The sequence below is a fragment of the Tyto alba genome, unplaced genomic scaffold, assembly GCF_018691265.1.
Source record: "Tyto alba isolate M040663 unplaced genomic scaffold, T.alba_DEE_v4.0 Super-Scaffold_9, whole genome shotgun sequence".
NCBI lineage: Eukaryota > Metazoa > Chordata > Aves > Strigiformes > Tytonidae > Tyto > Tyto alba.
This window is the reverse complement of record NW_024881330.1, coordinates 10,326-34,585: the sequence shown is the minus strand read 5'-3', so window position 1 is coordinate 34,585 and position 24,260 is coordinate 10,326. Positions and strand designations below refer to the sequence as shown.

The window sequence follows — 24,260 nt, the reverse complement described above, 5'->3', positions numbered from 1 at the left end:
TTAAAAATTATTAAAAAGTAAAAAAATGCATCTTCTTCCTACTTAAACTTGATAGTCTTAGAAAATACCTCTTTCTATGAACCCTGCCTTGTGTTCTTAGAAAATCATAGTTATAACAACATTATCAGTATTCAAAAACATTTATGTTTCTGCATGGTAAGTCTGTGGAGGAATATAATTTTAATGCCGCTGCCACTGATAAGGTAATTAGGCATACTGTGTGGTCAATTATATCGGAACAAGAGCAGCCTGAAGTAATCCCATACAGAATTTCCCTTTAGTTTTGCTTTGATTATTTCAGATGGTCAAGTTGCTTCCCATGACAGAGGAAAAATATTTTGGCATGTAAATCTCTTCCACATCCCAACTCCACCTCTGAATTGTGGCATTTAAATTTTAATAAAAACCTCTTTCTGTCCACAAAGAAGTGAAAGTGCAAGTTAATATGGTGATCCTAGAGTAGACATACTGCTAAAAATGGTGAAAGAACAGGGCATGTCTCAAAGAAAAACTAAGACCAATTAATTTCATTCAGGTGTTTTTGCCTAACATGGTACAGAGAAGAAATTAATAGAGTTTTCAACACTGATCATTGCATTTTGAAAAGGAATGGAAAGAAAATATGCGAACAACATCAGAGATAATTAAAAATCAGAGAGGACAGGGAAAAATGGACGTTACCTGCAGGAACATAATCTCTCGAAACGTTCTCTAGAAATAAACAAACAAAAAAAAGTTTATTATCACCTCAACAGAATGACAGAACAGAATATGGACTTCGAATGAGAGGGTTAAATCCATTCTAATATCTAAAGCAGAGGAAACCCTTATATGGTAGACAGACTAGGAAAAACTCAGTTGCTCACGAGAGTCACAAGTATGCTCTCTGTGCTTAGACACTATAGCATAACAACATAAGGGAGAATCTAACTGTACATGCCTATGAAGATACTTTTTCCTCAGAGACATCAAACAGTATTTTGTAGATGCCATAATATACACAGCTTGACATTTATTGCTCCTTTTTATCCCAATATAGCTGTATTATTACATGCATAATTGTCAAATAACTAACATCTTTCAGAGACGTAAATCCTGAAAATATCTATGAACTCCCACCACATCTTTCAGGACATGTTAGAACAGTGATTTCTCACCTGAGCATCTGTTCTGTTCCTGAAAGCATCAAAAATCTTTTTAACAGCAACTATTTCTCCTGTCCTGCGGTCGATTGCTTTCCATACAATGCCATAAGCCTATGGAGAAGAAAGGACAGATGAACAGTGTACCGTGGCATCTTAAGCACAGTTCAGACCAGTGTGGAAGTAGAACATACTCGACAAAGGGACTGAAAGAAGAGGTAATCACCAGCTGCATAGAGGAAAAGGCGATTAGGCCAATGAGCAATACTTGGTTGAGTCAAGGACTAAGAACACTTATACTGAGTCTGACCAAAGGTCCACAAGGTCAAGCATCCTTGCTCCCAAAGCAGCCAACTGCAGACATACTTGCTTATAAAGTTCAGCAAGGTCAAGTTCAAGGTCCTGTACCTGGGTCAGGGCAATCCCCAGTATCAATACAGATGGGGGGAGGAATGGATTGAGAGCAGCCCTGTGGAGGACTTTGGGGGTACTGGTAGATGAAAAACTGGACATGAGCTGGCAATGTGAGCTTGCAGCCCAGAAAGCCAAGTGTATCCTGGGCTGCAACAAAAGAACTGTAGGTAGCAGGTCAAGGGAGGTGATTCTCTCTCTCTACTCAGCTCTCACGAGACACCACCTGGAGTACCGTGTCCAGCTCTGTGGCCCCCAACATAATATGGAAATGGACCTGTTGCAGTGAGTCCAGAGGAGAGCCACGAAAATGGGCTGAGGGCTGGAACACTTCCGTGAAGAAAGGGTGAGAGAGTCGGGGTTTTTCAGCCTGAAGAAGAGAAGGCTCTGGGGAGATCACGTTGTTGCCTTCCAACACTTAAAGGGGGGTTATAAGAAAGATGAAGAGAGACATTTTACCAAGGCTTGTACTGACAATATCATAGAATCATAGAATCATTTAGGTTGGAAAAGACCTTTAAGATCAGCAAGTCCAACCATTAACCTAACACAGCCAAGTCCGCCACTAAACCATGTCCCTAAGTGCCACATCTGCACATCTTTTAAGTCCCTTCAATCACTTCCCTGGGCAGCCTGTTCCAATGCTTGATAGCCCTTCCAATGAAGAAATTTCTCCTTATATCCAATCTAAACCTCCCCGGTGCAATTTCAGGTCTTTTCCTCTCATTCTATCACTTGCTACTTGGGGAAAAAAAGAATAGAGACATCCTAATTGTCAACAGTGTAGTATTATAGTACTTATCTGAGATACTTATACTTCAGCTGTTCGTACTTCCCGATGCACGGCAAAGGACCTGAACCCATATTCAAAGGGCTACACATATTCTTGGGAAGTCTGCCTCGATGTCACTGAGTATTTAAGCACAAAAATCACTCAGTATCACATATTGCAGCTGTTTTACTTTGTACAAGTATTTAAATAATATCTGGGCATTTCTGAGTCAGACATGACTCCACTGTGCACATGCAAGGCATCTCCTAGAATGTGGAATCTTAAGATTCAAATCTATGACCTAAAAATAAGAAAACTGGATCCTTCCACAAGAGAGACTCAATAATCACCATTTGCAGGTATCATACAGTCGTCAAGAACAGGGAAAACTTGTGTAGAAGTTCCTATTCCCTTAGTAGACAATACAGCTATTAAATGAAAACAAAAACAAAAACAAAACCAAAAATGCCCAAAAAAGCCCCGGCTTGAATTCCCTTACTGTACAGGAGACAGCTTATCTCTGTTAAAGGAGACTCGAACTCCGTCGTGGGTTACTCTAGGATTTTATTCAGGTCCAGCAGCGTTGGGTCACCTCCGCAGAGAGTGACAGCTTACATGAGTTCGCATACATGTATTTATGCACCTACAAAGCATTACCTAATCCAGAATACACAGAATTATACTTTATCAGTCATTATTATCTTGACAGTGGGTTTCACATCTTGTTCTGGAGTCTGACCACTTCGTTGTTTGTTTCTTCTTTCTTTAGTCTTCAAGGGAGATTACCTCAAGTTCTGTACGTCTCAGTTCTTAGTAGTCACAATGATAGATCTCCCATTGCTTCGGTAGCTAAGGGCCAGTTTCTCATACATCAACATCCTTTGAACTGTCAGGCACATCATTACCTTTGTTACAACATTTTATTAATGCTCTATTCAGTTGACTGCGCATGCAGCCCTGGGCTGGGGCTATACAGGGGAACAGAGCTGATAGAACAGCTTGTGCAGCAGCACTGCATTGCAACATTTTCTCAACAGTCCCCCCTTTTCTTTTAGGATACTCACTATCCTATCGGATACAATAGGGTCTGGTGGGAATACGAGATAAACACGAGACACAACACTGACATACAAACATTACCATGATCAAAATGATTATGACTAAAACGACTACCATTAGAATCTTCTTGATTAAAGTTGGAAAATCAGGAATCCAAGAAGTAGCCCATTGCCATAAATCACTAACATCCCAGGATACATTGTCTCGTTGCACAACTTGCATCATATGGCTTACTTCCTATTTTGGCAACATCTTATTCTTTCGTTTAAATGTTTTTACCAACACTTCATCTCCCACTTTATAATCATGAACCTGTACTTCTGGTGTCACACCTTGGTATCAATATGCATATTTTCTAATTTTCTGAAAGGAATCTTGTAAATATAATAAATATTGAGTGACATTCTCATCTCCGTCCAGTAGTGCAGTTTTTGCTGAAATATACGAACCAGGTACAGCTAAAACTTCGTCCAAATAGGACCTCTGCTGGGCTAATTCCTAACGGCTGCTTTGGAGTAGTTCTAAGATCCCATAAAACTAAATTTAATGCCTCTGGCCACTTTAATCCAGTTTCACTGCATACTTTCGCTAACTTCTCCTTAATTGTTCTATTCATTCTTTCTACTTGCCCTGATGAAGGTGGGTGATACGGAGTATGAAACTGTCCTTTGATGTCTAGGGTTACATAAACTTGTAATAAAATAGATGCTGTAAAATGCGGTCCACGGTCAGAGTCTATCACCTCAGGTACGCCATATCGAGGAATGATTTCCTTAAGCAAGATTTTTACAACTATTTTTGAATCATTCTTCCGGGTCGGGAAAGCTTCTACCCACCCAGAGAGTTGATCTACTATTACCAGCAAGTATTTATATCCGAGAGCGGCTGGCATTTCCGCAAAGTCAATCTGAAGTTTCTGAAAAGGATAGACTGCTGGCGGCCTCTTCCCTGGCGTTACTTTTGGCCTTATATCTCCATATCTCTTACACAAAGAGCATCCTTCAGTCAGTTTCTTAGCTGCTGAAAAGATTCCTGGTGCTGCCCATAGCTGCGTTACCTTTGAGGCTACTGCTTCGGGACCTCCATGCCCCTTCTCATGGTACCAACGCGCAAGCGGCAGTACATACCTTCTGGGCAATAGAGGTTTACCATTCAGGGTCCAGATCCCCTTATCTTGCACAGCTTGCATCTTCTTCCACTTCTTCCATTTCGGTGGTCGGGACATCATGATAAAGGGTAGCAGGGTTTGGGATAGAAAAGAAATTAGCAACCACAACTTCAGTCGTGGGGTAATTTCTAGTAGCGGCGGCTCGTGCTGCGGCATCTGCAAGAAAATTACCTGTCGCAAGCTGATCAGTGCGCTTCGTATGAGCAGGTATATAAATTACCGCAACTTCCTTTGGCTCTTGTATTGCCAACAACAAGTCATTAATCAAAGACCCATGTGCAATGGTTTTACCTGCAGATGTTAGAAAGCCTCTTTCTTTCCACAATGCACCGACTGCGTGACAAATGCCATAGGCATACTTCGAGTCAGTGTAAATATTAACTCGTTTATTCTTAGCATACAATGCTGCTTTGGTTAGTGCTATCAATTCTGCAGCTTGAGCTCCTAATGTCGGTGGCAAGGGTTCAGCAATGAGAACAAACTTTTCAGTAGCTATTGCAAAGCCCGTAAATCTCTTACCGTGAAGATAAAAGGAAGATCCGTCAGTAAAGAGATTCAAATCAGGGTGTTCCACCGGAGTGTCCCTCAAATCTTCTCTAGTCTTGCTTATGGTTTTCAAGACAGCTACACAGTCGTGTGATCTTCAGGTTCAGTCACTGGGAGTAAGGTAGCAGGGTTAAGAGTCCTTGATCTCTCAAGTTCGACATTCTCCTGTTAGCAAAAGGATAATTTCATATCTGTGTGTCCTTTGTGCAGAAGAGTGCTTTTTCTGCATACTTTAGTTAGTAAAAGTTCAACCTCATGGGGAACAGCAACTATGAGATAATGGCCTAGCACAATATTCCTTGCCTTTCCACCAGCTCAGCAGCTGCGGCAATAGATCGCAGACAGTATGGAGATCCTCTGATAACTGGGTCCAAGGTGACAGAATAGTATGCTACAGGACGTTCGTAGGGTCCATGCTTCTGAATTAATACTCCCTTCGCAATTCCTCTGTTCTCTGTTACATATAATTTAAAAGGTTTTTTGTAATCTGGTAACCCAAGAGCTGGAGCATTTACCAAGGCAGTCTTCATGGACATAAAAGCTGTTTCCAATTCTTCCGTCCATGGTATGGGTTCTGGGCTCACATCTTTAGTAGTCTCTACCAAAGGTTTTGCAATCTCTGAAAAACCCAGTATCCACGGTCTACAATATCCAGCTTGTCCAAGAAAGGCTCTCATTTGTTTCTTAGTCAAAGGTCTAGCGATTTCCTGAATTGCCTGTACCCTATCTGGATCTAATTTCCTAGTACCTTCGGCTAGTATAAACCCTAAATATTTTACCTCAGGCTCACAAAACTGCAATTTGGAGAGAGATGCTTTATGTCCTTTCTCATATAATCTAAGACATACATATTTAGTATCTTTTACACAACTGTCATAATCTTTACTTGCAATTAACAAATCATCCACATATTGTATCAATTCTGACCCAGCCGGTAGTTCCAGATCTTGTAAGTCTCTCTTTAATATTTGAGAGAACAAAGTTGGTGAAGCAGTAAATCCTTGAGGAAGTCTGGTCCAGGTATACTGGCGACCTTCCCATGTAAAGGCAAATAAATTCTGGCTGTCAGGGTCAATTGGTATTGTAAAGAAAGCTCCGGTCAAATCCAAAACAGTATAGTATTTCGCCCAAATTGGTATTTTTGTAAGGATAGTAGAAGGATCGGGAACTACTGGATGTGGGGGTTCTACATATTCATTTACAGCTCGTAAATCCTGAACAAACCGATACTCAGGATTTCCATCCTCATCCTTTCGATTTTTATTTACAGGTAAAATGGGAGTATTAAAAGGACTAACAGTAGGTCTTAAAATGCCCTTATCCAAAAAATTCTGTATTTGTTTAGTGATACTAGGAATAGCTTCTGCTACGATAGGATACTGCTTAACTGCTGGGGGTATACCACCTTTAGTCTTAATTTTTACGGGGGTTGCAGATTTCAGAAGTCCCACATCTTTACTAGATTGACTCCATAGGGCACTGGGAACTTCTCTCAATTCCCATGGTATTGAGGGAACTTGTTGGACTTCTCCCTTTACAACTACAGCTGACCCTATAAAAACCAGGAAAAGTCCTTTCTTTCCCAAAGCAATTTGAGTTCCTAAATCTTGCAAAATATCCCTTCCAAGTAAAGATACAGGGGATCCTGGGGAAACTACAAACCGAGCCCAAGTATGTCTATCTCCGATTGAAATGGGTAAGGGTTTTGTCAGGGCTTTCTCCTCCGCTCCAATCACTCCTTTTATAATTATCCTATCACTGGATTTTTCAAATTCATCAAAATTTAACAAAGACAACGTAGCGCCAGTATCTACTAAAAAGATAACTCGTCGACCATTCACTTCAGCAATCAATTGTCCATCCGAATTCAGCGGTACTGACATTACTGCGAGAAACTTCTTTGACGAGGAACAGCTCCTCCGATGTAAGGTGAAGCAGCTTGTTCTAGAGTCTGCCTAGGGCGAATAGGACATTCTCTTTGCATATGGCCTACATTCCCACACCAATAACATTCTACTGTACCTCCTGTGGTAGGAGGAACCGGACGCCATCCTCCTCTACCTCTACCGGGGGGAAATCCCCTTCTCGGTCCCCGATTTCCTCTCAGAACACCTCGCCCTCGCATATTTTGGGCTAAAGCAGCTGCTAGTAAATACATGTCATCCCTCTTATCTTTTCTTTCTCGCCTTCTCTCCTCCTCCCGCTGTTTCTCTAATCTCCTCCTTTCTTCACTCTTTTCTTTTTCTAATTTCTCTTGTCTTTCTGCATCTCTACCATTATATACAAAGTTGGCTACTGAAATGATTTTCTGCAAGCTTTCATTTTGCCAGCCAGGCATATGTTTCTGAAAATATTTTCGAATATCAGGGGCTGCTTGATTAACATACACACTAATAGCTAAAGCTTCCTGAAAATTTTGTTCAGTCATCCCTCCGTGTTGTAACAGTGCTGTTCTTAATCTCTGCCAATAATCACTAGGGTGTTCATCGGTGCGTTGAGTACATTCCTGGACTTTCGCCCAATTGGTAACTCTCTCTTCACACTGGCGTACCGCTTCTATTAATAAATTAGTCGCAGTTCGCCAAGCCTGTAACCCATCTTGTGTGTGTATCTGCCAATTCGGATCAGCCTGTGGCCAAGTTGGTCTCCCGGGTGTATTCTGACTCATTTCACGATCTTTCAGCATAATCCTTTCTCTCTCTTCATTTGTAAACAACTCCTGCAATAAAGTTTGCATATCCTCCCAATTGGGCTTATAGTCTCTAATAATACTAGACAAAAACTTAGCACATTTTTCAGCATTGTCCCTTAACCTTGGCATTTTCTCTTGCCACAACATCAAATCACCAGGTTTCCAGGGTTGGTGTGTGGAAACTGCAATAACTGGAGGAACTTCAGGTCCTGAGTTGGGGCCTACTCTAGGATTGGAATGAAATTCCACTACCATAGGATATTGTCCTACAACAGATTTCCCTTCTGATTGTGGATGGGAACTCTGGTTCTGATTCTTTCCCTGATGATCATCAAGGAAGGCAATTAATTCTTCTCTTTTCATAGGTTTCTTTAGAGCCATACGATTTCTCAAATCGGCCCATTCCAGCCATAAAAATAAATAATTCATCTGCTGCGGATTCCTATCTTCTAATATCAATCTCAAACATTTCAACCTAGTTTCATCGAAGGTACCTTCAGGTGGCCATACTTCTTGGGGACCTGCCCCTCTAATTCTGGTTAAAAATGGCCAGTCATCTTGACATAACACTATAATTTTACTTTTACTCAACCCTGCTGTCCCAGAAAGTTTATTCCAATTTGCTAATAATTCTGCCAAGGGAGATCCTTTAGGTACTGAAGGATATCCTCCCATTCTGCAATTTTCTTTGTGAGGGGTATTTCAGAGTGATCCTTTCCTATTCCAACCCACAAACACAGACAAGGGGAGACTTGAACTCACCTTTCTGTAGCCGGCAGTTTGTAGGATGTAATATCGGGATCCTCTTTTATTCGTCCTCCCCGTCACAGCCTAGAGTCCCATCTGGGGTGCCAAAACTGTTAAAGGAGACTCGAACTCCGTCGTGGGTTACTCTAGGATTTTATTCAGGTCCAGCAGCGTTGGGTCACCTCCGCAGAGAGTGACAGCTTACATGAGTTCGCATACATGTATTTATGCACCTACAAAGCATTACCTAATCCAGAATACACAGAATTATACTTTATCAGTCATTATTATCTTGACAGTGGGTTTCACATCTTGTTCTGGAGTCCTGACCACTTCGTTGTTTGTTTCTTCTTTCTTTAGTCTTCAAGGGAGATTACCTCAAGTTCTGTACGTCTCAGTTCTTAGTAGTCACAATGATAGATCTCCCATTGCTTCGGTAGCTAAGGGCCAGTTTCTCATACATCAACATCCTTTGAACTGTCAGGCACATCATTACCTTTGTTACAACATTTTATTAATGCTCTATTCAGTTGACTGCGCATGCAGCCCTGGGCTGGGGCTATACAGGGGACAGAGCTGATAGAACAGCTTGTGCAGCAGCACTGCATTGCAACATTTCCCAACAATCTCCCTTGGCTGGACTTCTCTGCTCTACTTTTTGGGCAGTCCTCACCTGTTTCAGGGACTTCAACAGCCTTTTAAATGCTCAGGGAAGTATATCGGCTGCGTACATACACAATACTCACAGAACTTTCTGCATACAAGAGGCAAAAAAACACAGGTATTTAGGAGACTGGAACCCTTGAGTTAAGAGCTTGACTAGTAGTTTTGATAATGTCAGTGATGCCTAGATGATAGTCCTGAAGGCACAAAAGTTGTTTAAAGACCTGAATGTATGTAGTTATGTTTGTGAAACAGTCTCCAAATAGAACTGTCAAACAATTTGATATTTCAGATGAAAGAATGATATCATTCTGTTCAAAGAACCTAGCATGTTAAAGGATGTAATATTCAGTCAAAGGGAGAAAGCTAGTAACAAGATGGCAGTAAACCTCGTCAGAAGCAAACTTAGAATGAAGTATAGCCATAAGAAAGCTCAGTGTGAATTCAAAAGAAGAAAACCAGAATACTGTCTTAGAGGATAATGAAGAAAATGAGCCTCTCTGAAGTGCCCCCTTGTAATTGCACATGAAATACTTGACTACTAGTATCAACACAACTAAACAATGGCAAAGAGCTGTGAGAATATAAAAGCAGATCATCAGAAAAGGTTTAGAGACTGCTCGAGGAGAAAGATCATAGAAATTAACCTTGGCTCACATACAAAGCATGTAATTTTATGGGGAAAAAAGCACCTGATGCAGCATAACACCTGAAGTAATGGGGTTACGGTAAACGCAAAAGAATTTGACAAAAACAGACTATACTTTGAGACTTGGATTCATTTTACTGTAAACCAGGTGTACATGCAAGGTTGGTGCTTTGTGTGGCAGTTCTCCAGTAAATCACAGGAAAAAAAACCTGACGGGGAATTTACAGGTATTTTCAGTTTCACATGCTACAAAGTAACACCTTCCTCTGAAATTTCGTTGTGAAACAAGTATAAGACGTCATGGAAAGTTACCAGGCCACGATTTATTATTTTTTTTTTTCTTTACTAGGCATAATAACTATTTCAAAGTCCAGTATTTTTTCAACTGTATAACCTCTCAGACCTCCGAAGCCAGACGCGGCTCAGGTCAGCGGCCTGCGGCAGCGACCGAGAGACTGCAAAGGCGCCGCCGGGGCGGCCCACAGGGCAGCGCTGGACCCCGCCGCCCGGCTCCCGAGACCCCTCGAGGCCCCCCCCCCGAGGCACTCACCCCTTTGCCCAGGCGCTTCTTGATCTCGTACCTCTGGGACACGAGCGTCTCCACCTCGGGCACGCTCATGACGGGCACCCCGCTCTGGCGGGCGGGCACTCCGACCGAGGCGGAGGGCGGCCACACCGCCTCACCCTCCCTGTTGATTTCTGCTGCTATGGAAACAGCCCCGCCGCACAGCGCAGGCGCCCAAGGCCGCGCAGGCGCACAGCGGGGAGCCTCGTGCGGCGGTCGCGGGCGCTGAGGGCCCGCCGGCGGGGCCTGGGGCGCGGTGAGGCAGCTGGCGGTTTCTTTCAGCCTCTGCCTGCCGGGCGCTCGGCTGCGCGGGTGCTGGAGGAGCCCCGCGTCGCCGGAAGGCTCCCCTCGGTGTCGGCGGGGCCGCTCTCCGCTCCGGGGGTGCGGCGGGGGAGCGGCGCAGGCAGTGTAAAACTCCAGGGTAACGCATCGTGTCCTTCATGCGACAAACTTCGAAGAAGGGCGCGGGTGTCAGTGGAGGATGTCAGACATTGCTCTGAGCAACGGATACCATTCGAATGAACTGTAAAATTTTTGCTACTTTTTTTTTTTTTTTTTTTTTTAGTCTAGCAACTGAAGCACGGAAACAAACTTTACAACTCACAAAGAGTTATAAAGCAGGTATATTTATTGCAGCGCTGGATGCAAGGAGGTTTGCTCCTCCTGGCTTGCACACCCACAGCACATTTTGCCAGAAATTTATGCAGTGCAGGTATACTTATTCATGGTATTACACAACATAAATACACATATGCATAAGCGAGTTGGGGTTAGTTTGCGCAGACTCAGATCTGTCTCTGGTGGTCATTTACTTCTTCAGGGGTCTGTCTTCAATGTACAAATGTACTCTTTCAGCGAAGGTGGTGAACATCATCTGAGGCTGCACTAGGAAGAGACTTGCCAGCTGTTCGAGGGAGGCAATCCTTCCCTTTTACTCCGCACTGAGACACCACACCTAGAGTATCTTGTACGGTTCTGGGCTCCCCAGTATAAGACAGACATGGACGTACGGGATTGTGTCCAACAAAGGGCTACAAAGATGATTAAGGCTTGGAGCATCTGTGATACAGGTGGAGGCTGAGACCTGGGATTGTTTAGCCTGGAGAAGGCTCAGGGGATCTTATTAATGTGTTTAAATATCAGGCAAAGCCGGGGGGAAGACAGAACCAGACTGTACTGAAATTGAATTTTTTGATGGAATTGAAATTCCAATTTAATTTAAGAAAAAACATTTTTACTGTGTGATCAAACACTGGAACAGGCTGCACAGAGAGGCTGTGGAATCTCTGTCCTTGGAGATACTCAGAAGCCACTGAAAGTGGCCCTGCTCTGATTGACCCTCCTTTGAGTTCTCTTCCACTCTCAACTAAGGTCTGCTTCTGTATAAAATATCCCAGACTGAATGTTGAAATTTAGAGTGAGGGTGACTTCTGGTGTCATTGTTGATGAGGTAATCCAAATCCAGAAATGTTCAAGTTGGAAGGTGAATCAGCAGTCTATTAGAAACACAGCTTTTTGCCTCTTGCTTCTCAAGGGAAATACTAAAACGAGAAACTAATGAGAAGAAAGTAAAAATTGGTATTAATATGTTCAGTGAATATATTTTATTGATAGTTATGAACCAAGGGTCAAATACCTGAAGTAATTATATTGTTTAAAGGACTTGGTTGTTTGCATATTTATTTTCTCTCCTTTGGAGACTAGCAGAAAGTAAAATAAAGTCTTTGCCATGTAGAAGATTTGGGAAAGTGAAAGTTGCTGTAAGAGGTGGCCTACAGTGGTTTATACTATGGTATCTGTAGATGTAGTTTGCAGTAAACGTATGTCTAAAAATATAGTTTGCCCAAGGAGAATCACTAATTAGTGAAACATCAGAGTCTGATCTCAAAGCAAAAATGTAATTTATATCGAGATGTGAAGGGATGCAGTTTCAAATGTCTTAATACAGATGTCATGAAAGTTAAAGATGAGGTTACTTTTAAGATCTGTTGTCTGAATTGCATGCTGAGCATGAGCTATGCAAATCAATCCTTTCATCCACCTACAGAACATTTACTCCTGTGTACTCCGTTACCTAACTAACAGTGAGAACAGCTCACAGTCCAGCTGTGTCTACTGATACATTGGCATGAGTGAGGAATGAAGTGGTTTTTTAGGTTAATGGACATATCTGAGTGGGCTGTGAGAGCTGTAGGTTTCACAGTTTGCACTATGTGCCTCATGCTGGCGTAACCAGTGGCGCATGTGTGCCATGTCCTGAATGTATTGGTTCTCCCGAAGAAGCTGTTGCTGCTGCTCTCTCAGTTGAACTTTGGTTTCTTTAAGGATTTTTGAGTATTGGATGAGTCTGAGCAATTCCTGGCGCAGATGCCAATTCTCTGCTTTTACTTGTTTGATATACTGGATTAGAGATTGTATCGCTGCTTCTTCTGCTCTTGTGGTGAGAATCTGGATCTTCTCATGAAAGTCCATCTCACAGTCAGCCTTGGCCTGAAGAAATCTGCTCTTGATTTTGTGCATTTCATCTGAATGCTGTATCTTAGTGACCGACAGTTCCTTCTCTAGCTCTTTAATTTTTTTCGTCTGTTCCAGCTGAAGACATGGATACTTGAAAGCCTGCAGATCTTCAACCTCCTTGTTCATAAGAGAGTACTTTGTCTCCATATTCATCAGAGCGCTCCTTACCTCCTTCTCCTTTTCTGTGTACTGTGAGATTAGTTTCTCTTTCTGCATCCAAACTTGAGACAGATCAGTGTGATTCTGGTCATTTAATGTTGTTATCATATTCTGGCACTTCTGGCTGTGTTTTGTTATGTAAGAGAGGTAAGCGTTGCTCTCTTCCTGATTCCGTTTGGCTTCCTTTTCTAGAAATTTATTTTCCTGCAGGAAATGTGCCACTCTTCCCAGGTATGTGTTCATATGTTCAGTGAGAATCTTGTATTCCTTCTGCAAGTACGATTTTCTCTCTTTGGCAAGTATTTCCATATCACTTATTCCTTTGGATACGTCTCCATTCTTGGTTTTTACTTCTTGCTTTTTCTTCCTAGCACGCGTGGTGTCTTGTTTCATCTGCTTTGTATTGGATGCCATATTCCACACTGAGGGTATCAAACTCTGGCAAGCTGTAACAGAACGAAAAATCATAAATTCTAAGCAAGCATTTATGCCACATGTGTGACCATTGCTTTTATCCCCAGTCATGCCCTCTTATATATGTACACTTTCAAATTATGATTCTGGCAGCTAAAATGTTTGATGTAATGTTTGATGTAAAATTTTTCATGTTTGGCCTATGTCTTCAATTGAAGCATATGTGCACATATGCATATTTGCATTTTTAAGTTCCTAATTAACTGACAAGTCGTTCTGCTAATCTAAAAATACACATATTTCTAAAATTTATTTTTTTTGTCATATAGTATTGTATTATATCTGTAGTTTGGAGTACAAATTAAAATTCCACTGTCGAATTATTAAGTCTGTACCTTCTGTAGGCAGTAGATCTTGTCCATAAAACTTCAGCAGCAAGTAAGTACTGAAGTGCTAATAGAGGCATGCCTGAAGCTTACAAATTCATAAAGCAGATTGTAAAATATAACTGCTAAGTCATGCTGGACTGGAAGCTACCTGTAGAAAATGTTATGGACAGTAGTACAGATTAAGCCCCATTCCTCCATCAAAGTTAGCTTCCTTATTTGTATTTAAACAGTCAGCTGCATCCTTTTCATGGTTTTAGAAAGTTAAGTCAGTATTGTCTTATGAAATGAGCGCAGAAAAGGAAATGTTGCAACCAGTTTTAACCTAGGGCTTCAGTGATCTATCGAGGTGTTTATTCACTTTGGAGAGCGACTACATTCTTATCCTTCTGCTGCCTAAGGTAACATAAACCAGTATCTTCTTGGACATCGTCTTAACTATGTCATTTGATATATGACACAGATAGCTAAATATTTATGAATACAGAGAGAGTGAAAGAACGACCACGTAGGGGATAATGGTTAAAGAAACATCCAGATCCAGCCATGAAATGTATGCTGTGGCTTTTGATGAAGTGTTGAACACGCCATGCAGATGTAATCTTCCCAGTTGCCTAGGACTGCATTCTCCCCTCAGAGATGATGGGTAGGAGATAGGTACAGAACATTATGGGGGGCTGAACATCAATTCGTCTTCTCTTGAGACCATGCTGGATTATTCATTTGGAGATTATTCATCTGGGCTGCTTTTTCTGGTTTTGTTATAGCTGAGTAACATGAAATTTGCTTCGGTGTTTTGGCCAAATTAAGGCAAAATGTTTTACTCTATTACAAGAAAGACGTTACGGCTCTATCAGAGTACACTGGTATGCAAGCTGATGCCTTGGTGTCCTTGTTTTTCTGTGCTGTTAGGAGTTTTTCTGTCTGGGTCCTCTTTTGCTGAGAAGATAATAGTACTTTAATAAAGACAGTTTAATTAAGGCAGAATGAGAGGCTTCTCTTTCTGCCTGTGTCATTTTCTGTTTATACTGGTCAAATGATTGCAAAGCACAATATTACCATTGATAATCTATTTGTGTTTCTGCAGTAGACTATGAATTTATTGTCTGTGTTAGGTATATGAAAAAGCACTGCATAGCAGGTCAAATCATAGACCGATGTTGGGATCAGTGCTGTTTAACATCTTTGTTGGCAACCTGGATAGTGGGTTGAGTATACCCTCAGCAAGTTCACCGATGACACTAAGCTCTATGGTGCAGTCAATACACTGGAGGGAATCGATGCCATTCAGAGGGACCTCTTCCCACTACAATCACTTGCTGCTTCCTCCTGTAATTGCAGAACTTCAGGTGGAGCAGGCAACTCCTGCTGCTGGAAGATACAGGATTCCTGCCTTGTCATCATGAGAGTCTTTATTTCCCAGCTAGATAAGTTCAGACTCAGTACAGTTGGGGATTTGGGCTCTTGAAGCTGCAGGGTCTCGGAAGATCCAGTCAATCTCTTGCATGTTATCTCTGATGCTGCAGTCTTCTAACCTCTTCCTGCAGCTCTTTTGGCAACAGATCCTCCATGAGTGCACACCTCCTGCTGGCAAGGAGACCATCTCCTCCTGCCCTAGCCACAGCAAGAGTGAGAGGCATCAGACACTCCCAGCATCTTGAGACATGGAGAGCTACATCCTTCCTCAGTTACTTGATGTGAATTGAGGCCTCTGACGTTCTATGAGTAGAGACTTGGATATAAAGCTGGTCACAGAGGATTCGCTTGGATCTGTCCACATTTTACAAAATGGGTCAAACCAATACAGTAGCGGTAGAAGATGGGATCATAGCTCTTTCCTTTAGTGTAGTGAATGAGGTCTGGTGAGGCTGCTTCACCTGCCATGCTCTTTCTATCTCCTGATACAACAGTGTGGGCCCAGACATTGGCCCAATCCATTCTGTCCCTCATTAACCACTGGTTTGATGGAGGCTAAAAAAAGCACCCCTGAATACTACCCAAGCATACAACACCTGAATTTTCCAGAATCCTGGCACCCTACACAAGGTACAGGCTGACGCTCTTGCCCCTAAGAGGTATGTTCTCAGTGACTATTAGAGCATGCATCAGTACTATGGCTGGTAGCTTTCTCTCCAGTTCCTCTGGGTTTTGCAGCCCTAGCAAGGGAATCAAGACATACACAGAAGTTTCAGCCAGGCCTGCGCTTTTACAGGGTAGAGATCATATTACAGTTTTGCTGGCTCACCATAAAGTTATAAACCCTCATGAGCTGAATTCTTGCTAAAGTTTGCAGCATTGACCTCATTCTTGTGGTCTGCTGATTCCATTACAACTTCAGAAGTGCTTGGTGGAGCTTTTTAATATTGGTATGGAAGGACTGTTTGGAAGCTAGCTGTAATTTTATAGTATGAGGGCTAGCAAGATCATGTCTGCCTACTGTTAAGTTTACAGAATCACAGAGTGGTTGAGGTTGGAAGGGACCTCTGGAGGTCATCTGGTCCAGCCCCTCTGCTCAAGCAGGTCCACCTAGACTAGGCTGCCCAGGACCATGTCCAGATGGCTTTTAAATAACTCCAAGGAGGGAAACCACAACCTTTCTGGGCAGCTTGTTCCAGTGCGTGGTCACCCTCTGTCCTGGGTTGAGTGAGTGGTGGAGTTTTTTTTGGTGTCAGGGGAGGGGACTATAGGGGTGGCCCCCTGTGAGAAGCTTCTCGAAGCTCCACCAGCTCCAAGTCAGCTCCACCTCTGTTTGGAAAACTGAGCCAATCAGCTGCGCCTCTGCGATAACGTATTTAAGAAGGGACGTGGTGACGAGGAGCGGGACTTGTGAGGAGGAGTTGCGGCAGCTGCGTGAACACCAAGGTCAGTGGAGGAACGGAGGAAGAAAGGAGGGGGGAGGTGTGCCGGAGCAGAGACCCCCCTGTATCCTGTGGGGAGACGGCAGGGCGGCCCCCCCCTGCCACCCATGAAGATCTACGGTGGAGCAGACATTGATTTATGGCTTGTGGCTTCCGCCTGGATGATCAAGGTGCTGTGTCCAAAGAAGGCCAGGGTCTTGTGGGAAAAGGTAGATCCGCTGCTGTAATTCAGCGCTGGGAGGGTTGCAGCATGCGGGGGTGTCCCACGCCGGAGCAGCTCGGGAAGGGCTGCAGCCATGGGAGAGAATCCAGTCGGAGAAAGTTAGTGACCTGTGACGGAGCAGCATGGGGAATGCTGCGGCCCATGGAAGGAACTCATGTTGGAGAAAGTTTGTGGAGAACTGTCTCTTGTGAGAGGGGTCAACGATGGAGCAGGGGGAATGAGTTCCAGAAGCTCCCCCCACCGAAGATAAAGGAAGTGGCAGCACTGAGTGCACCCCCCCATTCCCTGCCCCTGCGCCACTGGGGGGAGGAGGTAGAGATATCGGGAGCAGAACTGAGCCCGGGAAGAAGGGAGGGGTAGAGGGAGGTGTTCTCAAGATGTGGCAATGTTTCTCACTGTCCTACTCTGTTATGTGTTGTTAGTGTCTGTAATAAATGTATGTTCTTTTTTTTTTTTCTTCCCCTAACAAGTCTGCCTTTTGCTCGTGATCATAAAGGGGGATTTTTCCCCCATCCCAGTCCTATCTCGAACCCCAAGCCTCTCTCTCTGTCCCTTCTTATTGCCAGAAGAGAAGGGAGAGAGAGCTTCTGCGTGGTGGTTGGCTGCTGACCAGGCCCAAACCACGATACCCTCCCAGTAAAAAAGTCTTCCCTGATGTTCAAGTGTAACATCCTGTGTTTCAGTTCATGCCCATGGCCTGTGGGCTTGTCAGTGGGCACCACTGAATTCTCCTCCATCCTTCCTGTTGCAGGGAATGATGAAGCCTGGTGTCACCGTCAGAATTTAGGTTTTTTTCATCATGAGTTGGTTTACATGACACCAGGCCTGCTGGCAACGGATGGGGTACACCTGTCTTAGGGAAAAGGATCATTGCACAGGAATTAGCAGGGCTCACTGAAAGAGCTTTAAACTAGATTTGAAGGTGAGGAAGGATAAAACCAGGCTCACTAGAGGTAAGCCTGAGGGCAGCATGCCAATGTTTGAGGGATGGTGTGCTAGTGAGGTCCTTCGGTCTTCCATCTCAGTGGACCTAAGGGATGGAGGTCCATGTGGCAGCAAAGACACATGGGTTATTGATGTGTTAGAAACCACAGAAGCGCCTGAGAATGGTCACGTAGGACTTAGGGCTTCTCCCCCCAGAAAGGTGGTGGGATCAGTAGCCCAACTGAAGCGCATCTACACCGATGCAAGCAGCATGGGCAACAAACAAGAGAACCTGGAAGCCATTGTTCATCAGGAAAACTGCAATACAGTTGCCATCATGGAAACATGGTGGGATGACTTGCACAACTGAAGTGCTGCAATGGATGGTTATAAACTCTTCAGAAGGGCTAGGCGAGGGGGGAGGCAGTGGGGTAGCCCTGTACATTAGGGAGTCTTTTGACTATCTAGAGCTTAATTATAGTGATGATAGGGTTGAGTGTTTATGGGTAAAAATCAGGGGGAAGGCCAACAAGGCAGAGTGTCACAGTGGGAGTCTGTTATAGACCACCCAAGCGGTATGAAGAGACAGATTAAATATTCTATAAGCAGGTGGGAGGAGTCTCACAATCACTAGCCCTTTTTCTGGGGGACTTCAATTTACCAAATGTCTGCTGGAAATACAATACAGCAGAGAGGAAACAGTCTAGGAGGTTCCGGGATTGTGTGGAAGATAACTTGCTGACGCAGCTGTTGAGTAAGCCAACAAGGGAAGGCACCCCGAACCTGTTGTTTGAGAACAGAGAAGGACTTGGGGGTGACACAGTGATGGTTGGAGGCTGCCTTGAGCATAGCAGTCACGAAATGCTAGAGTTCTCCATTCTCGGAGAAGTAAGGAAGGGGGTTAGCAGAATTGCCACCCTAGACTTCCAGAGGGCAGACTTTGGCCTGTTTAGGAGACTGGTTGACAAGCATCTGTTGGGAGTCAGTCCTAAAGGGCAGAGTCCAGGAAGGCTGGACGTTTTTCAAGAAGAAAATCTTAAAGGCACAGGAACCAAAAGATGAGCCAAAAAAGGAGGCCTAAGGGGAATCTCCATCCTTTGTTGGATATGGGGGGAAACATTGTGACAGAGGATGAGGAAAAGGCTGAGGTACTTAATGCCTGCTTTGCCTCAATCTTTAATAGTCAGACCAGTTTCTCTCTGGGTACCAAGCCCCTGAGCTGGAAGACAGGGATGGGGAGCAGAATGAAGCTCCCATAGTCCAACAGGAAGTGGTTAGCAGCATTGGAACAGGCTGCCCAGGGAAATGGTGGAGTCACCATCCCTGGAGGTGTTTAAAAGATATGTGGATGTGGCACTTGGGGACATGGTTTAGTGGTGGACTTGGCAGTGCTAAGTTAATAGTTGGATTCAATGATCTTAAAAGTCTTTTTCAACCTAAACGATTCTATGATTCTATGAAAAGAGCCTGACCCTGTCCTTTTTGCACCCTGCCTTCAGCTATTGATATACATTAGTAAGATCCCCCCTTGCATTCTCCTCTCCGTGCTAAATAGTCCCAGCTCCCTCAGCCTTTCCATAGATGAGAGATGCTCCAGTCCCTTAATCATCTTTGTGGCTGTATGAATGTTAGAGTTCTGGGCTCCCCAGTACAAAAGAGACATGTAGCTACTGAAAAGAGTCCAATGACAAAATCTGTGTGGGAAAAACAGGCCTTGCTAAAGCTGGTATTATACAAATGTGTGTTTTTTAAAAAGCACTGACCTTTCCTGCTTCGGTGCTCTTCACAGATTTTTCAAATAGCTGCTTCTGTCTTGCTGTTTCTGGTTTACCGGACAGCATTTGCTGATAGTCAAACTGTGATCTCTGAAGAACGGTGGTGTTTGTAAGCTGTGCGTGTCCATGGTGATGAAATGTGCGAAGTCACAAGAGAAGCTCTGCAGTGAGATTCTCAGAGCCGTTTCAGTTCCCAGGTTGGTTGTGAGGCCTGCCTGTGACATGCTTTGTTACCTATTGGCATCAGTTAAGCAGAAACGCAAAGGCAATTTGGCTTATAACAATATGATTTATAGTGGCTGCTATACTAATAGGGAGACAGCCTTAGCTAGCTATTAGAATGTGCTGAAGGAAAAAATATGACTTAAGACATGGTCCTCCTTGGGAATTGGGTGCTAATATCTACTCAAGCATTTCTGGTCCATATATTTGTGTTTCCTTTCCAACAGGTTGGCAAGCAGTCCCAGGTCCCACAAAGTTAGGAAGGGGTGTGTGTCTATGGAAATGTTCGTGACATTTAAAAGGTAGATGCTAGAAATGATTTTTGCAAATGCAGTCCTTATTTATGGAGGGGTCTCTTGTTTCAGAAAATAAGTTAATAGTTTAGAAGGAACTTCCTGGGTTTTATAGGGAAAAAGAGCTGATCCTCGTACATGAGAAATTTTGTTTCTCTAGGTGTGTAACAGTATAAACATGACACCTCTGTGGCATAGGGCATGGAATGTCACTGGTTTACTTATTCATCTAACCTGGCTATTTGTGACCAAAGTACAACTTTCTAGAAAGGCATCTAAACTTGAATACAATAATAAAGGAGAATACACTGTTTGCTTTGGTTGTTTTTTGCAGTGGTTGATTGTTTCACATAAAATGTGTGAATGCTACATTTTTCTTTTCTAATTTCAGCTTCAGATTTTACTGATTTGTAGGTGGTTTCCTGACAAATTCCTAGCAGGACCCCAACATCTGCATGAAGTCTCACCTCCCTTTTATGAGCTTTATTTTGGTCTTTTTACCTGGAACAACCAGTAATGCCTACAATAAGATTTTTTCACGGCTAGATGGCTTACCTGTGTCCTAATTTGTCTTTGCCTTGCTTTGCTTGGCCTAACTGCTTTATGTAATAATAATGGCAGGTTTGCCATCCTGCAAACCCCCCAAGCTTTGTCCCAGGGACTCCAATCACTTCTTGATGCTGCCCCAAAGGTCCCTTCGGTCACCAAACACGCTCTTTGACTTCCCCCAAGGCTCCCAAACACCCCCACACCTGCCCTCTGGGTAGCCCTGTCCAAGTAATGCAGAGAGGTGGAGCTGCTGGTAGGACTGTGCATTGTCGTGGCCTCTCACTAAGTCTTGTTGCCTCTCTTTGCAGATGCTGAATCCTGGTCTGGAAGTTGAAGGAGCGTCACAGCTGGGAGCTCTGCACAGATCGGTGGCTGGCCGTGTAGGATGAACTCTGGTTTGCAGCGTGAGCATAGCAAATTTTGCAGTGTATTTTTGTTCTAGCTGCTTTGGGGTTAATGAGGCTGCTTCATACAGTTTCTGATACGTTCTTGCTATTTTGTTTTTTTTTTGGTGTCTTCTGTCCTTTGGGACTCCTAGGGGAGGTAGTCACAGAGATTGTCAAGGTGATTCTGAATTGTTTGGAATATTCAGTAAAGAATTTATATTGCAACTGGAGATATTTTTGGGTAGGGTTTCTTATGGGATCTAATTCTGCTCTGTCATTTAGTCCTACCGAGAACATAGTTCTGGTAGAAATTATGTAGTATGCATGGTCTTGCTAGAAATGAAGTGTAACCCCAAAGCATTTCTTTTTTTTTGTTTTGCTTTTTTTATTAGGAAGCTGAAGCACATATTTTTGATAATAATATTTTTATTGCATTTAACAAACTACTTTCCTACATAGCTTAGTGTGATAGCTGTCTTTATCTATACTCCAGAAAAATTAAGTTTAACTGTCTACCTGGTCACGTTGCTGATGCAATAAAAGAGTAGGTATCATTGTTTCTAGTAAGGATCACTTTCTCTGTTCAGCACTTTTCATGCTGTATATTTACGGCAATTAAGAAACCTAATTACTCCTCCTCTGGCCAATGTGATACCTTCTGGTGGTTGGCCCCGCCCCTTTCTCAGGGGACTGTGGGAAGGGGGTGGGTGGTGCCTGGGCTAGGTGAGCCCCAGCCTCTGCTCGTGGGGCTCCTTCTGCTCCTGGGCTTCTCTGGAGTTAGTGTTCTCATGTTTTCTTAAGATTACAGCTTTTGAGCTGTTTAAGGTCTTTGGGAAGATGTGTTTTGATATTTAGAGAACGTCCTGCGTTGAGTGAGTGGTGGGGTTTTTTGTTTGGTGGCGGGGGAGGGGGCTGCCTCTGCAGCCCCCTGTGAGAAGCTTCTCGAAGCTCCCCCAGCTCCAAGTCAGCTCCACCTCTGTTTGGAAACAGCCAAACGGCTGCGCCTCTGCGATAACGTATTTAAGAAGGGACGTGGTGACGTGCAGGGGGACTTGTGAGGAGGAGTTGCTGCAGCTGCATCGACACCAAGGTCAGTGGAGGAACGGAGGAAGAAAGGGGGGGGGGGAGGTGTGCCGGAGCAGAGACCCCCCTGTATCCTGTGGGGAGACGGCAGGGTGGCCCCCCCCTGCCACCCATGAAGATCTACGGTGGAGCAGACATTGATTTATGGCCTGTGTTTGTTTTCACCCGGCTGAGCAAAGTGCTGTGCCCGAAGAAGGCCGGGGTCTTGTGGGAAAAAGTAGACCCCTACTGCTGCAACTCAGCGCTGGGAGGATTGCAGCATGCGGGGGTGTCCACGCCGGAGCAGCTCGGGAAGGGCTGCAGCCGTGGGAGGGAAACTCCTGTGGAGGACTGTCTTCTGGGAGAGGGGGACCACGATGGAGCAGGGGGAACGAGTTCCGGAAGCTCCCCCCACCGAAGATGGAAGAAGCAGCAGCATTGACTGCACCCCCCATCCCTTGCCCCTGTGCCACTGGGGGGGAGGAGGTAGAGATATCGGGAGCAGAACTGAACCCGGGAAAAAGGGAGGGGTGGGGGGAAGGTGTTCTCAAGATGTGGCAATGCTTCTCACTGTCCTACTCTGTTACGTGATGTTAGTGTGTGTAATAAATGTATGGGTTTTGTTCTTCCCCTAATGAGTCTGCCTTTTGCTTGTGACCATCTGTGGTGGTTGGCTTGGCTGCTAACCCGGCTCAAACCACTACAGAGAAGTAAAGGTGTCTGAGGTAAGAACTTCACAACCAGTCAAGGTTCAGCAGCATATATATACTAAAAAGTACACTTGTATGTAGTTTGGGTTTTTTGTTGTTTTTTTTTTTTTTTGTTTGTTTTGTTTTGTTTTGTTTTTTTCCAGGTCAGTTATTTTGTATTAAGTGTTTAGGGGGAGCAAGATGGTTTTATAGTATGTTTTTTTTTTTTTTTTTTTTTTTTCTTTTAATTGTAGGTGTGTTGCATTTTCCTGGACTTCTTGACTTTATTGAAGGTGGAACATTTTTTTTTCACTAGTTTTGCTGTAAATTGCTGATACAATCTGTCTTAATAAAACTGATAGCGAGATTATATAGCAAGGTTAAGGTGACTGTCTGGTACGTTTTGGTATATGGAGTTTTAGCATTTCTCAAGAAAATAGTAGGGAGGTCTGTCATAGTGTCTTTCAGAGTATGGGATGGCTTATTGCCTTTCCCAATTGCCCACAGAGTACCATGTTGTTTCTAGAACATCTGCAGCTTGTGGCAGGCCCCTCATAGGTTATAAGTATCAGTACTTATTTTTGGGGCCTGTAGCAGACCCTGGAGTCTGTGGGAAGACAGAAGATAGGAGGTGCCTGCAGAATACAGGGCACAGCTTGGAAGAGCAGCTTTCACAGAGCAGCTGATGCAGGGGGATCAAGAGTGCAAATATAGGGCAGGAGCTGTCAGGAAGGAGTGAGGGTTCCTTCCCTTGCAGTTCATGAAATGAGAAGGGGTTTCTAAAATTTTGAGATAGAGCATGGCTGAGAAAGGAGGGTTCATCAGCCTTTCTCTGATCAGTTTTGCAGTTGGATTTGGGTGTTAATGAGGTCTGGTCTGTTTTAGTCTCTCTACAGCTAACAGGAGGTACAACAGAGTCATGAGAGATGCAGCATAAACCATCTGGTCCTCTGCATGTCAATGTACAGAGCTGAAAGTCAGATGAATCTCTTCTCAGAAAGCACTACGTGCATTGAAATATACCCTCCAGAACTCTGAGTTCTGCTTCTCCAGGCATTTTACTTACTTCATTCTCTGACTTAATTTTTGCATCCATCCCTTCACCATCCCATCTGGATGTCACAGTAGTTGTTCCTTAGAGGCACTGACTAGGCACTTGTTTCCAGCATGGGTTTGGGTTGCTGTCTTCCCTGGAATTTCTCAGAGAAGAGTATGTATGTTATTGTTGCTCATAACAATCTGCAGTTAGGGGTCTTTCTGTTAGCACAGTCCTGGGCACATAAGCTTTTTCTTTTATTCCAGTTTTGTCTCTTTCCTTAAGTGTCTAATGAGATTTGCTCTCGTATCAGTGACGACAGTTACGTTCTCTTGTTCATGTTTATTGTTTTT

The 24,260-nt window shown here is 43.8% G+C and overlaps 2 protein-coding genes across 3 annotated transcripts in view; both read right to left on the bottom strand.

Moving 5' to 3' along the window:
- The window catches only part of MAPK15 (mitogen-activated protein kinase 15), a 28,908-nt gene extending 18,350 nt beyond the window's left edge, over positions 1-10,558 (bottom strand). For both annotated transcript variants that reach the window (XM_042785893.1, XM_042785892.1), the window contains exons 1-3: positions 10,400-10,558; positions 1,158-1,256; positions 682-711 (exon numbers count right to left, since the gene is read on the bottom strand). In XM_042785893.1, the coding sequence (XP_042641827.1) occupies positions 682-711; positions 1,158-1,256; positions 10,400-10,468 (198 nt within the window). In that variant the 5' untranslated portion in view covers positions 10,469-10,558. The remainder of the gene's footprint in view (positions 1-681; positions 712-1,157; positions 1,257-10,399) is intronic.
- A 2,013-nt stretch (positions 10,559-12,571) lies between these two features.
- On the bottom strand, positions 12,572-13,504 carry LOC104363545 (coiled-coil domain-containing protein 166). The gene has a single exon (XM_009970011.2). It carries the CDS (start codon positions 13,502-13,504, stop codon positions 12,572-12,574), a length of 933 nt encoding a protein of 310 aa, XP_009968313.2.
- Positions 13,505-24,260: the final 10,756 nt, after the last annotated feature.

Excerpts from the sequence above, each read along its gene's own strand:
- LOC104363545 (XM_009970011.2), bottom strand. The coding sequence starts at position 13,504 with ATGGCATCCAATACAAAGCAGATGAAACAAGACACCACGCGTGCTAGG.